Below are 14,547 nucleotides of genomic sequence, written 5' to 3' on the forward strand. Positions count from 1 at the left end.
ACCATTTTAGTGCCCAAAAAGTGGACTCTCTAGGTGCAACTTCAAAAATAAAAAATATCATGTTAGATTTTTCAGTTGAGATTTACTTTTTGAAAATATAACATAAATTCACTTTATGTTATGTTTTCAAGTTACTTCATCATTTTGATTTTTCACTTAAAATAACTATAGTGCACTTTATGTTATATTTTTAAGTTGAGTTACTTTTTAATTTTTCACTTAAGTGACTATATTAATTATATAGTTTGATTTAATTTTTTATTTTTAAGTCAAATGCTCTAGCAAATATTACTTTTAAAATGATATTTGCACATTATATTTTTAATATGATAGTGTAAATGTTATTTATGGCCCATTTAAGTAATATTTCATCAAAAATCAAATTGATGTGTGCTTATTTAAGTCACTTAAGTTATGCATCTCATTCTTTAGACCCATTTGCATATTTTTAAAACATGCAAATGCATCTAGAGAGTGAGCTTTTGAATTAAAAGCATGTAAATGCCTTTATTTAAAAATATGCATTGGCCTCCCAAGAATGTGCTACACATAAAGCATGTTATCAAAATATGCATATGCACTCCAAGAGTGCGTCCAGCATGGGCAAGCACATAAATATGTTTTTAAAATATGCATATGCATTTTGAGAACCCATTTTTGCTCAAGATGTATATTTTCAAAATGTGTATATGCACTCCAATAGTGTGTTTTAATGCATGTAATGCCCTCTTGAGAACCTGTTTTTGGGACAAAAACGTCCATGCATGTTCTTCCCAAGAACACTTTTTTGCATAGAATTCTCAAATTTCTCCACGAAATGCCTTCAATTCTTCTTGTATAGGGACGTTTTTTAAAATCTAAGCTTTCCCATGCCAAAAATGTTGAGTCTCTTCACAAAAAACGTTATTTTCCATGATCTTTTGGATCCATGTTTTTGAGAAAACATCCATTTGAAGGACTTCTATCACATTTTGGGGCCAACGAGAGGCATTTTGGAGTTTTAATATATCTTTGCTATTGGAAAGCATGTATTTGCATTCCATTTGCAAAAAAAAATTGTTTGGGGCAAAGATTGAACCACGTTTTTTATGAGAAATGTCCCATCATCTTGCATTGAATAAAAACGTTGGAACTAGGAAAGATTTTAGGGCACATTTTGGGCATTCTTATGTAAAAATGTCTCATTAGATGCTCATTTCAAATTCATCATACAAAAGGTTGAAGAAGTCCAAGTTTCTTTGAAGATTTTCAACATAGGAGTTTCTTTCTCCTTCATTTCTTTCTCCCTTCTTTCTCCAATTTTGAAAATCTTGCTAATCAATTCATGCTTATCTTGCTGATTTTATGCATGTTTTAGCTTGATGCTTCATACTTGTTGATATAGATGCCACGGAAAGTGCATTTTCTCTTTAAAAATGATGAAACGTCTCATTCCCATGTTTTTGGTTTTTTTCCAAATTCCAAATTCGAGTTTGCATATTGAAGTAGCTTACTTGTTGTCATGTTTGAGTCTTTTGCCAAAGGTATGTTTTTCTTTTGTGTTTTTTTTTGCGTTTTGTTTGTTCACATGTTGATTTTTCTTCATTTTGAAGAAGTTACAAGTTCTTTCCCAAGAACAAGAGCATCATTTCATTCCACCTCCATCATTCCATGTCATAACGCTTTGCATCTCACTCTTTACATGCGATTATATGTATTTCCATCCATCATCCACACGTACATGTAATCTCATTCTCCATGTTCACTTTCACGCATCTCACTCTTTGCACCCAATCGCATGTCATGATTACATGAAATTTCCTTTACATGTAATTGCATCTTGAGAACCTATTTCTGACTAAAAGTCACTTTTAAAAGATGAAAAAATGTGATGTGCATGCATTCCCATGTGCTTGGACTTGACTTCTCCTCAAAGATATCTATAAGAGCTCACTTTGCCTCCCTTTCTCAAGGCACATTGCATCCATTCCTTTCATATGTAATTACACTTCATAAGAAAATTACATGTGATTTCGCTTTCCATGTCATAATGCATTTCATCTCATTTTTCACATGCAATTACATATAAGCTCATCTTTCATTTGCATTTACATGTCATCTCACTTTTTGCTCATTATTACATGTTGCATTTACATGTAATCCACTTTCTATGCAATGACATCTTGAGAACCCATTTACACTCATTTTCATGCATTCCACTTTCATGTCTCAAAGCATACTCCTCACTTTTTATTCCTACTTCATGTTTTCTCTCTCCATCAACCGTTTTCCATCTTTTGCATATGCATGATGTCTCTTTTCATCTCATTGGATCCTTGAAGTGTCTAAAGTCTAAACCATACTCCGAATCGAATTTTATGGCAATATCCTTTGATGATGTGTTCACATTTTGGAATTTTTGTATTGTAGCGCAAGCACAAGAGACACCCTCACTGTCAAAATCTAAAGGCAAAATAAAATACCAATTTGATAAAGAGTTGGCTCATGTAACTCAATCTCACATCACATTCATTCTTGACAATGTGTCAAATACAAAGATCAGACATGTGGACATGACTGATTTAAGTCACTTGGTGTGCATGTTTCCCATGTTAACCCGGGAACCAAAGTTTGTTCTTGGATGTGTGAAACATTTAAGTCCAAAGTTAAAGACGATCAAGGATGGTGATGGCAATGTTATTATAAGCCTTGATCCACAGGTTATTGAGAAAATTTTCAAAGTGCCGTAGAGCGCAAAGTGCGTAGATTTGACCAAAGAGTCATTTTTGGAGATATGGAATGCAAATGAAGGAAATTTTTTAAAAGTATGTTAATCTATATTGGTTGGACTCCAAGAGGAAAAATTTCTCAAGATGGCCAAAAAGCATTCACAGATCTAGTTTCAAGCTGGAATATAAAGACCTTATTATCCTTCTCTTTAGGATTTTTGGTCTCAAAGATTCTAGTGATTTTGAACCATGTATGTATAAGTTCATTTTCCAGATTATTGATAATAAAGAACATGTTTTTTGGAGAGAACTAATCAGCATTGCACTTTGTGAGTAGTTGCTCAATGTAGGGACTTCAACACCTTTCCACATGAATTCCTACCTTGTTTATATTGTTGCTGCCATGGGATCTTTTTATGGACTCTCCACCAAAGGAGATTGTCTTCAAATTCTAGTTTGGGAATACTATGACCAGATTACTCTGACTAATAGCAAGTACCGCTACAAAAGAATTCAGGATGCATTCTTTGGGCATTTTCGATGTTTGTTTGATAGATAGTTGTTCGTTAAAAGGGTATCTAATGTAAGCTTGGGAGAAGGTAAATCAGTATCGTTGTATCTTTATTCAGTTTCCAACCTTTACCTATTTGCAGGTTGGGTACTTTAAAGGAGAGCCATATACCTTACCTAGGTATGCCACTGATAAGATCATTCTTATGGAATTGAACAAACAACTTATGGAAGTTCAATCCAATCAGCATGCTTTGCATAGCCCAAGTTTTGGTATTTCTTCTACGAAACCCCTGGTAATTGGTAATTATATGATCAATTATGTATGCAAAGCAAAAGCCATGGAAGCAGAACTTCAATTGATCACATTGAGGAGATTCGAAGCCAGATTTGACTTTGATTATAGAGAGATGAATTCTCAAATTAAGAGGGCCTTTACTCATGTTGATCGTATAGAAGATCTTTGGATTGATATGTGGTCAAAGTTGGATACAATGAAAATGGATTACTGCAAATTGACTTTGCAATTGATCATTGATCTTAATATGCTTGAGATCTCGTGTGATTTCCAAGTTGAGGATGATGGTAATATTCTTGATCCAGAATATCATCAAGCTAGTTTTGATAAACGATGCCCTTTCCCTATTCAATGGCAGAAAAAGGAAGGTACATCTATCCTTGATCGATTTCACTCTATTTTGGCAAACACCAATAAGTGGTTAAAAATTAAAGGCCTAAAAAGGGTTAATCCGAAATCGGGTTTGGATTGTGGAATTTTTGCTTCTCCTGGAAGGAATTCGCAATTGGAAATCACGGGTAAAGATGTTTCTTCTTCTAATGTAAAGATATCTCTCAAATTCAAGTTGAAGGTTGGAAAGGGACTTAAATCATCTTAGACCCCTGAACCAGTTCAAGAGTTAGAGGAAGAGTCAGAGGAAGAATCAAACAAAGAACTTGACGAAGAAGATGAGGAGGAAGAAGGAGATGTCATGATCGTATCTCCTCCAAGACCTACACCAACTCATGAACCATCCATGCAGGAAGCACCTTTTTTGGGAGTGATAGATGATGATGTGGATTCATTTTCCACTATTTTCACTTCTTCCATCCTAACTTCAGAAGTCAATACATTGGCCCTTCCTATATCTTCAGCAGCTCCTCCCATTTTAAGAAATGAACAATATAAACATTTGGGGAATGTGTTCAAGGATTTTTCAACTCTCACAAAAGATCAAGTTTCTCAACTTGATACATTCTTAATAGGTTTTGAGGTTTTCATGACAGAATCCTCTTGTCATGCACCTATGAATTCAGCTGTGTCCTTAATAGGTTTTGAGGTTTTCATGACAAAATCCTCTTGTCATGCACCTATGAATTTGGCTGTGCAAATTGAATCTTGCTCAATTACAATGGAGAAGAATCAGGATCAATACCAATGGTCTCCGTTGTACTTGCTTCCACAGATGAAAGTTTCAACTTGCCTTCATGGTTGAGTAAGATTACATTGAAAAGAGAGGTTGTGATAATTGTAATGTTCTGTGCTAGCAGTGCAATGTCTAAAACATGATCAGCAATTGGTTAGGTACAAATGGAAGACTATGTTTCAGAATGGGGTCCGTACACTGGAGAAGGCTATGTTGAAAGTAGATCATATAGTGCAGAGGGGAGAGATGTTGCAGGGGTAGTACGAATGAGTTTGTACAATACAAGGTAAAGGTTGTACAATGGCAGGAGGTGGGATGACATACGGTAATGGTAAGATGGTGGTGAGAATGGCCATATGGTGGGCCAAGATGGTTGTACAATGGGGTTATGCCAATGTAGTATGGAGGTACGGTTGCAACAATAATGAAGGCCGTACAATGTCTATATGGAGGTTGTACGGTGGGAATAGGAAGGGTTGTACGGTATGTGTGGGAGAGTCATACGGTCGGTTGGAGGGTAGTATGACTTATCTTGGGGGCCATACGGCGAGTAATGTTGCAGATGGAAATTGTATTGAGTGGTATGGAAGGAAAATGGTTTAGTCCTGTACTTTAAACTATTAACCCTAAATTTATCAAACAATGCCAAACAAGAATGGAGATTTGAACATGAATAACGTTCAATTAATATTTTCCAAGAGATGGTGATCCGATTTGCCAAATCCGAGCGAAGTATTACATGCAACAACGGAATAGGGTGAGGGTTAAGTCTCACCAAAACCGCACGAGCCAAATAGGGAAGATCTTTCACTTCCGAAATGGCGAAGAAATCCAAAACTCGAATAGTAATTCGCAATACAAAGAAATGATCAGAATTGCATACCTACGACTACCTACAAGGTGTGCTAAAATACCTGTCGAAATTTTTTTTCAAGGGTGTACAAAGATAGCCGACTGCTACACTTACCTATGGAAACAAAACTAAAATGGGTCCGAGATATTTTAAATCAATCAGCCCATTAACAAAAATTTGATTAATAATCTATTTTATAATAGGAATATTACAGTCCTTTTGTCCCAAATTTTGCTTGTCCTCAAGAAAACACAATGCCAGATGTTGTAGAATGTGCTTGCCTTCCAAAGTTGCGTTGTCTAGCGGCAAGTGTTCCAGCATAACAAATATTCCTTCACCGTTCGGTTCTGCAAGGTCTTCTCACGTACTTCAATAATCTCAGTTGGTTTCAATATGAGCTTTCCTTCTTTATTGAGTGGCAGAAGGGCTGAAGCTACTGTGATGTTTTGTCCAAAGTAACAAGAATCGGAATCGGATCGGAATCGGCAAGGCCGAATCGGCAATGAATCGGCAATGAATCGGCGATGAATCGGCAAATTTGAAAAAACCCTTTAAATTTAAAGATTTTAACAATTTAAAACTTATTTCATGCACCCTTTATTGAATATAACTTAAACACACTATAACATCATCAAATAGAAGTTAAAACTTAACATACATAAACATGGAACATAAAATCCATCACATTTGTAACTATGTTATCTAAAATGTAAATTGTAGGCTAGCTGAAGTAAATAGAAATCAAATGATCACAATGATTTAAATCATAGAATGTATGTAAGATGATCCATAAGACATCAAATCATAAATGTATTTAAGAATCTAAGATGAAGATCCATGAAAGTTTGAAACATATGTCTATCAATGATTCAGTATCAATATCTGTAAACAAAATATAAAAACAAGGCTCCAGCTCAAGCCTCAGACTCATAGTCATCATCATCATCCTCAACATCATCCTGAAGCTCGGTTGCAGCCTCAGCCTCAGCCTCTGAGTATCCAGTCTGCCTAGTAGCAAGGCGTCTAATGTAGGTCCTAGAGGACTGCCGAGCCATATCTCCCGCATGTAAGATGGGCTCATGAACGTTGCTAGGGCCTGTGCCTGTGCGTGCACGTGTGCGTCTACCAATGCCTGAAGAACGTGCTCTAGCTGCCTCAGCCTCTATATCCACCTGGTCAACCCACACACGGTCTTCCTCAGTGAAGACTGGATCCACAACCTCTGTGAGCCACTCTGATTCTGGATCAATCTCCTCTAGAATGATCGGAGAGGAGTCAGTGCCCAAAATCTGTCTGATCCTAAGACGGAGGTTGTAATGAACAAAGACAATATCATTCAACTTCTGCACTGTCAACCTGTTTCTCCTCTTCGAATGGATGTGCTCGAACATGGATCAACTACGCTCACATCCAGAAGTGCTGCTTGGCTGACTCAGAATACGAATGGCAATTTTTTGAAGTTTTGAGGTTGTGGCCCCAAACATTTGCCACCATCTATCTGCAATAAGGGAAAAATTGAAAATAGAAACAATTAGTCTCATTTACAAATTACAAGTTAACTCTAAAATTACATAATCAACTTTAAGATTAGAATCTAGATTCATGAACATTGAATATATTATTTAATTTTTACCTGGCTGTAGTGTTGTATGAGCATTTATGGCCATCCTGCTAGAGAAAAGTGGCCCCTCTTTATTGTTGAACTGGTCTAGCTCAACAATCGCAGCAACGCTATCTTCATCGCTACTCAACCTCTGAATCACTGTGTATAAGCCAGTGAGAACCTCCGCATCCGCCTTGAACTCAGGACGGAAACGATATGCCGGATTCAGAAAGTAAGCTGCTGCATGGATGGGTCAATGGAGCTGATTCTGCCATCTCCTATCGATGATGTCCCAAATAGGGCCATACCTCTCCTGCACTCCTGCATATTGGGCTCTGATGGCCTCCTTGGCCCTATCCATGCCCTCATAAATGTAGCCCATAGAGGGCTTCTCCCCATCAGCAGTTCGTAGCAAAGCTACAAGGGGCTCAGTGACCTACATATAAAGTAAAACAAAAAACTTGAGTCAAAACTTAAATATAAAATAATATAACTTAAAGTAAAAGTAAAATACTAAATGTTAAATTGCAATAAATTTACCTGCAGGATTTCTCTAGCGGGTTTCCAAAAACCATCCTCATCAAATATGCAATCCGCCACATCTATCCCTACAGTGGTAGTAGCATAGGAAGAGGAAATCCACTCCCGCCCAACAAACATGCTCCTCAATTCATCCCTTGATGTCAACAAGGACTGCAAGGTGATGAAATTCGAGGCAAACCTCGTGATACCTGGGCGAGCTAACTCTTTGCCTTCTGTGTACTTCCTCATTGTGCTAAGGACAAATGAATGATTATAAATGAATTTGCATATGTTTTTTGCCCTTTCCACACATGACTTGACAAACTCAAGTTTGCCAATTTCCTCCAACATGAGGTCAATGCAATGTGCCGCACAAGGGGACCAAAATATGGTGGGGTGCCTCTCCATCAAAAGTTTACCTACAACAATTTTAAGTCAATTAGAAATTCAAATTTCAAAATTCAAATAAATTTATTTTCAAAACTTGAAAAGTTAAAAGTTTACCTGCAGCAACATAACTTGCTGCATTATCCGTCACCACCTGGATCACATTTTGTTCTCCCACCTCTTCTATGACTTCCTCAATAGCCTCACATAAGTATGTGGCATTTTTTACATGTGCGGAAGCATCAATGGATTTGATGAATATGGTATATCCTACAAGTAACAAAACAACGAATTAGAATATTAAAATTAAATGGATCATCAACAAATTAGCATTCAACAAATCAAAATTTACAATTATGTATGTAGGAAAGTAGAATGATCAATTACCTCCACAGGATACAAGAAAATTGAGGAGTGTTCTATTCCTCCTATCTGTCCAACCATCAGTCATGATGGTGCAACCCTTTGCAATCCACTCCTTTCGGTTCTCCTCGAGCTCAACCCTCATGTCCTCTACCATCTCATCCAAGAGGTATCCGCTCAACTCAGCCTCAGTTGGGGCTTTAAACCCCGGATCACAAATAGCAACCGCGTCTATCATGTTCTGCCAATAAGGAGCCCTGTCACAAATAAAAATTTAGATGTCAAAGACTCAAATTATAAAACAAGTAAATATAATTAAAGTTTTACTTTTACTTTTAATTTTAACTTTAAAGAAAACAACGAAAAAAGAATCAATTACCTGGCTGCAATAAATGGAATGTTGCAAAAGTACCAAAATTTGCATATCTCCTTTCTGGCAGCATCATGAATTTCCTTGTTCAAACCCATGCCCTCAAGCGTGGGTTGGGAACCAGGAGTAGTGCGGGGCACAAAGTAACTATCCATTCTGTTTTTCCGCACTTTAGGCTGCAATAGGTTGGTGTGGGACTCTGTCTCAGTATGTGACCGACTAGCACTAGCACGAGCAGAAGAACTAGGATAAAAAGGAGGCTTAGAAGAACCCTCTCCAACACAACCTACAGATGCAGAAGCTAATGCAGATGCAGATGTGGATGCGGCTGCAGATGCGGATGCGGGAACATGGGAGCCAATACCCCTTAACCCTTCAAGTTGCATTTTCCTATTGGCTTTGTCTTTTTCAATTTTTTCTAATGCCATTAAGCAAGTGCGTTTTGCCTCAGGAGTTTGGTGAGTGCAAATTGTAACATCGTGTCCAGGTATAGCAGCAATGTGGTATTTCAATCTATAAATACCCCCAGAAGTTATTTTTTCTTTACAAAAAATACATTTTGTTTGATATTTGGTTCTTCCAGGAAACTCTTCGTTATATTTCCAACATTCATCTTTTCTACCCATTGCGAATTTGCAAAAAATGAAAGCAAAGGCTGCTGCAATAAAAATTTATATTTAAAATATCAAAGTTTGAAGCTAATAAAAGCTACAAAACAACAAACCCTAGTTTGCAACTTAGTAAAAATAAAGAACATTCAAGATCTAAACTAAAAATCTTGAAAACTATAAAAATTTAACAAAAAATGCATAATACACTAACATGCAAAAAAAAAAAAGCACTTACCTCTTGCAAATGAGTTGAGGAGTGTTGAGATTGGCTCCCTAATGCTCCCAATGCAATTGATGGCCTCCCCAAATGGATTGCTGATCTCTTTTGTGCTCTTTCTTCTTGCCGGTTAGAAACCTATGGCTTTTCTTTTCTCTTCTTCTCTCTCACTTTTCCTCTCTTCTACTCATATTAAATAAATAGAAGGCCCTTTAGGGTTATAACAAAGAGAAATGGTCAAAAACAAAGTAAAAAAACCAAGCAATTTTTTAAAATTTTACAACTCTATACTTTATTGCCGTGGGCGATTCCTGCCGATTTTTCTAGGCGATTCATGCGATTTTTTGCCTGAATCGGCGATTCAGGCGATTCACTTGAAGAAATCGGCAATGGCGATTTTCGACTCCAAAAAAATCGCCATTGCTGAATCTAATCGCCGAATCGCCGATTCAGGCGATTTTATGGCGATTCTCGTTACTCTGGTTTTGTCCCACAACTTTCTTCAGGCAAGAAACATGAAAAATGTTATGAATATAGCTCCCCTCTAGAAGTTCTAGCTTGTAGGCGACTTCACCAATGTGGCGAACTACACAATAAGAGCCATAAAATTGTGGCTTCAGTTTTTCTTTTCCCTTTTTCCTTCAATGAAGATTCTTGGTATGGCTGGAGCTTGAGGTAGACCAAGTCTCCTACTTCGAAACTCCTCTCTATTCGATGTCTGTTGACGTACATTTTTTGTTGATTTTGTGCCTATTGTAAGTTTTCCTTTAGGTATTTTAGGATGTCTTGTCCTTCTTGAACCCAGTCCCTCGCCTTTGGCACGCAACTATCTCTCTGAATTGTGTTGATGAAGGAAAGGGGTTCATACCCATATAGAGTTTTGAATGGTGTCATCTCGATGGACATTGTAATGGCCTTTTCCAACAGGCCACTAATAACCACTAATACTGAACTGTGAAATTTCGTTAAACACTTGACATGCAAACTAAATACACTATTGAAAGTAAAATGCTGAATAAAGGAAATTGTTGTGCAACAAATCTACTCAAATAGATGATGTAAAATAGTGCCAATATATTTATTCAATGATAACCAAATGCTTTTACATATGATATGCGACTTTCAACTCAAAGCATTACAACATGGCACATTACAAACAAACCCTCACTGGCTGAATACAATTGAGAATTTCTTGCAACTACAAACTGAAATGAAAGAACTTGGATTGAGCAAATGCTAGAGATTGAATGCTGAAGACGAAATGATGAAAAAGCAACTCCAACCTACCCTCAAACTTGCTAGCCGTACAGCTTGCAGGTACAACTATACATGTACGGACTAGTACGACACCTGGCAAAAATAATGCTGGGCTGAAAGGTGCTGAAAATGCTATGGAAATAATCGCCAGGCTCCAAGGAAAATTCTCCCAGAAAATAAAAATCAAACTCCCAGCGAACAGTGAGATATGAACAAAAATGTATGTCTAGGCTAAAAATCAAACCTTGTTGGAAATGTCCAAATAAGCCCAACTTGAAGTAGCTGAATACCACTTCCAAAGTGCGACCCTTCAAAGGATATTTGACCTCTTCAGTTATGCAAATCCTTAGGAGACTCCGTTCCTAATGATCAAATGACAATCTGCAGACCAAGATGGCGCCACAAATGCTCAAAGAGAAAGGTAGTGTAAACTCAAGTCATAGGATGTCCAAATGAGAAGCCAAGCACTCTATTTATTCACTTTCCTAACAAGCCACTAATAACTTCTAGAAGTATCCATAAAATATTCTTATGAAATTCCTTTATAATGCACTTTTATATAAAAAGTAACTTTATAAAATAAAAAGTGTAACTCAACTCAAAATTGTAATATTTTGGCCCCACATAACACATAAAATAAAAATATAATAAACTCCATCTCTCTAAGAGAAAAATAGACCATCCAATCCCCAAATAATCATCAAAATGACACCCTCACCAAAATCATCTGCCTACGAGAGTCCATGATAGGCAAATTCACTGAAAATGACATGTCACTAAAAAGGGGACATGACAGACATGTAGTACGTGGTATTGTAACAATATTCCCCTAGGTGTATCCATTTGACCCATGCGCGTTGTTGTTTTGAAACATAATTCCGAAGGTAACCTTCGAGCCACTTGTTCACAATCTCCATTGTTCGTCTATCTGAGGGTGGTAACTAGTACTTGGTGACAATTCTGTCCCTGCCAACCGAAACAGTTTTTTCTAGAAGATATTGATAAATCGCCCATCTCGATCATCGACAATGTTTTGAAATAACTCATGCAAACGAAAGACTTCTCTAAAAAAAATAGACAACTTGTGCAGCTTGAAAATCTAAAGGGATGGCGAAGAAATGTGCGTACTTTGTCAATCTATCAACCACCACGAAGATACGATCCTTTCCGTTCACCTTGGGAATTCCAATTATGAAATCCATCAAGATACTTTCCCACTTCTGTTCTAGAATTGGCAAAGGTTCCAGTAACCCAGCGGGTAGTGTATGTTTGGATTTGTTTTGTTGGTAGACCGTACACTCTTTTACATAGTGCAATACGTCTCCTTTAAGACCTTTACATGAAAACCTCTCCCTGAGACGTCTGTAAGTTTTGAGGAAGCCCGGGTGTCCGGTCAAGTGTGAGTCATGTACCTCCCTCAAGATTTTCTACTTCAAATTGGATTCCGGCACTAAATATATCCAATTCTTACAGTAAATGATGTCATCCACCACTTTGTACCAATCATCCTGGGTGTTGCCATCCATTAGCTCACAAGCTAATGTGTTTTTGGAATATTCTACCAACAAATGTGCTTTCCAGTTAGCTGAAATCTGAGTTAGTAAGTAGATGGCGGGTTTCCTGGACAAAGCATTTGCAACCACATTGTTTTTTCCTTTCACATATTCAATGTCAAAATTAAAAGCTTGAACCTTGCTTACCCATTTTTGTTGCCTCTCGTTCAAGTCCTATTGCTCCAAAAAATATCTCAAACTATTGTGATCCGTATGAACGACAAACTTGGCACCCACTAGATACTACCGGAACTTGGTTAGTGCATGTACAATGGCCAACATCTCTTTGTCATAAATGGAATATAAGCATTCTATTTGTGTAAGCTTCTTTCTCTCATAGGCTATGGGGTGTATATCTTGCATCAGTACCGCGCCAATGCCTTTTCCGGATGCATCGCACTCCAAAATGAACGGTTGTGTAAAATCAGGTAATGCAAGTATGGGACAAGTGCTCATTGCCTCTTTCAGGTTATCAAAACCGAGTTGCACTTTTTCATCCACTGGAAAGAACCCACCCTTGTCAGATCCGTTAAGCATGCGCTGAGCTGAGAAAATCCTTTAACGAACCTTTGGTAATAATTGCACAGTCCAAAAAATCCTCACAATTCCATGAGTGATTTTGGGGGAGGCCAATCAAGGATAGCCTGAGTCTTCTCCTGATGAACTTGAACTCCATATTTACTGACAACATGCCCCAAGTACAATATTTCTTTCATACCGGATTCACACTTGGATTGCTTGGTGAACAAATACTGATCCTTTATGATCCTTAAGACTTCATCTAGATGCTTCAGGTGCTCTTCTCATGTCCTACTATAAATAAGAATATCATCAAAAAATACCAATAAGTACTTACAAAATTGTTTGTTGAAGATGCGATTCATGCATGATTAGAATGTAGTAGGTGCTTGTTAATTGAACGGCATGACCAGGAACTCATAATGCCCGTAGTGACAATGAAAGACTATATTTTCCATGTCTTCCTCCCTCATGCAATCTGATGCTATCCAGAATGGAGATTTATTTTTGAAAAATAGATTGTGTCATGTAATTCATCCAGCAACTCATCTATCCTTGTAATAGGATATCTATTCTTTATTGTCTTTTTGTTCAATGCAAGATAGTCCACACACATGCGCATAATCCCGTCCTTCTTTTTGACCAATACCACTGATGATATGAAGGGGCTAGAACTGGGACGGATACATCCTTTCTCCAGCAGTTCCTAAATCATCTTTTTCGATCTCATATTTGAATTTCTTGGGATGGCGGCAAGGTGTGGTTATAACTAGCTTGGCTCCTACTTCCAACTCAATAGTATGTTCAAGCCCTTGATGAGGCAGTATGCCAGGAGTAATGTCTATAAAAATTTTATCATGTTCGCTCAAAATATTCTGGAGATCATCATCCTAGGGAGGTGTCTGTTGCTCTTTTATAGGTTTTGCCAAGACAAAACAATGTGCAACCCAAACAACATCATCACGCCGAAAAATTGCCTCCGTCCAATGTGCAGAAACTTCCTTCAGACCCTCATTTGCCATTCTAGTGAGAACAACCTTCTTTCTATTGACAACAAAAGTGAACTCCATCCATTTGAAGCTTCGAGTAGATTCATTAAGTGTCTCCATCAACTATATGCCCAGAATGACTTCTATATCATTAAGGTCCACTATGAAGAAATCCTCTAGCACCGTGTGATTCGCCATTGTGATACTTAGCTGACGAACAAAGTGTGTGCAAGGCAGAAGAATCCCTCAGACAACCTTGACCTGGAATCCTACGTGTGTCTCCATAGGTAGGCCTCTTCACTTTACCAGAGATGAGTTTATGAAGTTTAGAGTGACTCCGCTATCAAGCATGACCGTAACCCTTTGTCTTTGAAGAGTTCCTTGTACACGAAATATTGCGCACCTCGGGCTACTAGTCAGAGTGATAGTTCCTTTGCGCTGTACCAATGCTGCAATTTTTTATGTATGGTTCAAACTAACCATTTTGGCGTCCTCGTGGGGTTGGTTGTCTTCGGAGGGTATATCTTCCTATTCATCCTCATCATTGGACACAACCTCAATGTAGTGGATTTTTCCTTTCCTGAGGCATCTATGCCTAGGTTCCCATGGTCCTTTGCAATTGAAACATAGTTTTTTCCTTCGGAGCTCGTATTTGGCAGCT

The 14,547-nt window shown here is 37.7% G+C and overlaps 3 protein-coding genes across 4 annotated transcripts in view; 1 reads left to right on the forward strand and 2 right to left on the reverse strand.

Moving 5' to 3' along the window:
* The window catches only part of LOC149567761 (Protein kinase superfamily protein), a 258,969-nt gene that overhangs the window by 233,869 nt on the left and 10,553 nt on the right, over positions 1–14,547 (forward strand). The window lies entirely within an intron of this gene.
* LOC149567765 (uncharacterized) lies at positions 7,172–8,181 on the reverse strand. The gene is made up of 3 exons (XM_089821019.1): positions 8,125–8,181; positions 7,639–8,039; positions 7,172–7,534 (listed from the first exon to the last, which is right to left on the reverse strand). Exons 2-3 carry the CDS (start codon positions 8,026–8,028, stop codon positions 7,352–7,354), a joined length of 573 nt encoding a protein of 190 aa, XP_089677145.1. The 5' UTR covers positions 8,029–8,039; positions 8,125–8,181; the 3' UTR covers positions 7,172–7,351.
* LOC149567766 (uncharacterized) lies at positions 8,280–9,748 on the reverse strand. 2 transcript variants are annotated; one of them, XM_089821021.1, is made up of 2 exons: positions 9,587–9,748; positions 8,280–9,395 (listed from the first exon to the last, which is right to left on the reverse strand). In XM_089821021.1, the coding sequence occupies exon 2, from the start codon at positions 9,364–9,366 to the stop codon at positions 8,746–8,748; it is 621 nt and encodes a 206-aa protein (XP_089677147.1). In that variant the 5' UTR covers positions 9,367–9,395; positions 9,587–9,748; the 3' UTR covers positions 8,280–8,745. The 2 variants fall into 2 exon arrangements, with proteins under 2 accessions (XP_089677147.1, XP_089677146.1); XM_089821020.1 differs by having other exon boundaries at positions 8,280–9,398.

The sequence above is a fragment of the Cupressus sempervirens genome, chromosome 3 (assembly GCF_028749045.1).
Source record: "Cupressus sempervirens isolate cs-2001-9-10 chromosome 3, ASM2874904v1, whole genome shotgun sequence".
NCBI lineage: Eukaryota > Viridiplantae > Streptophyta > Pinopsida > Cupressales > Cupressaceae > Cupressus > Cupressus sempervirens.

Bases quoted from the DNA above. Each gene is read 5' to 3' on its own strand.
- LOC149567765 (XM_089821019.1), bottom strand. From the start codon at position 8,028: ATGGAGAGGCACCCCACCATATTTTGGTCCCCTTGTGCGGCACATTGC. The intron at 7,535-7,638 runs GTAAATTTATTG...CTTTATATGTAG, and splicing joins CCGCTAGAGAAATCCTGCAG to GTCACTGAGCCCCTTGTAGC.
- LOC149567766 (XM_089821021.1), bottom strand. From the start codon at position 9,366: ATGGGTAGAAAAGATGAATGTTGGAAATATAACGAAGAGTTTCCTGGA.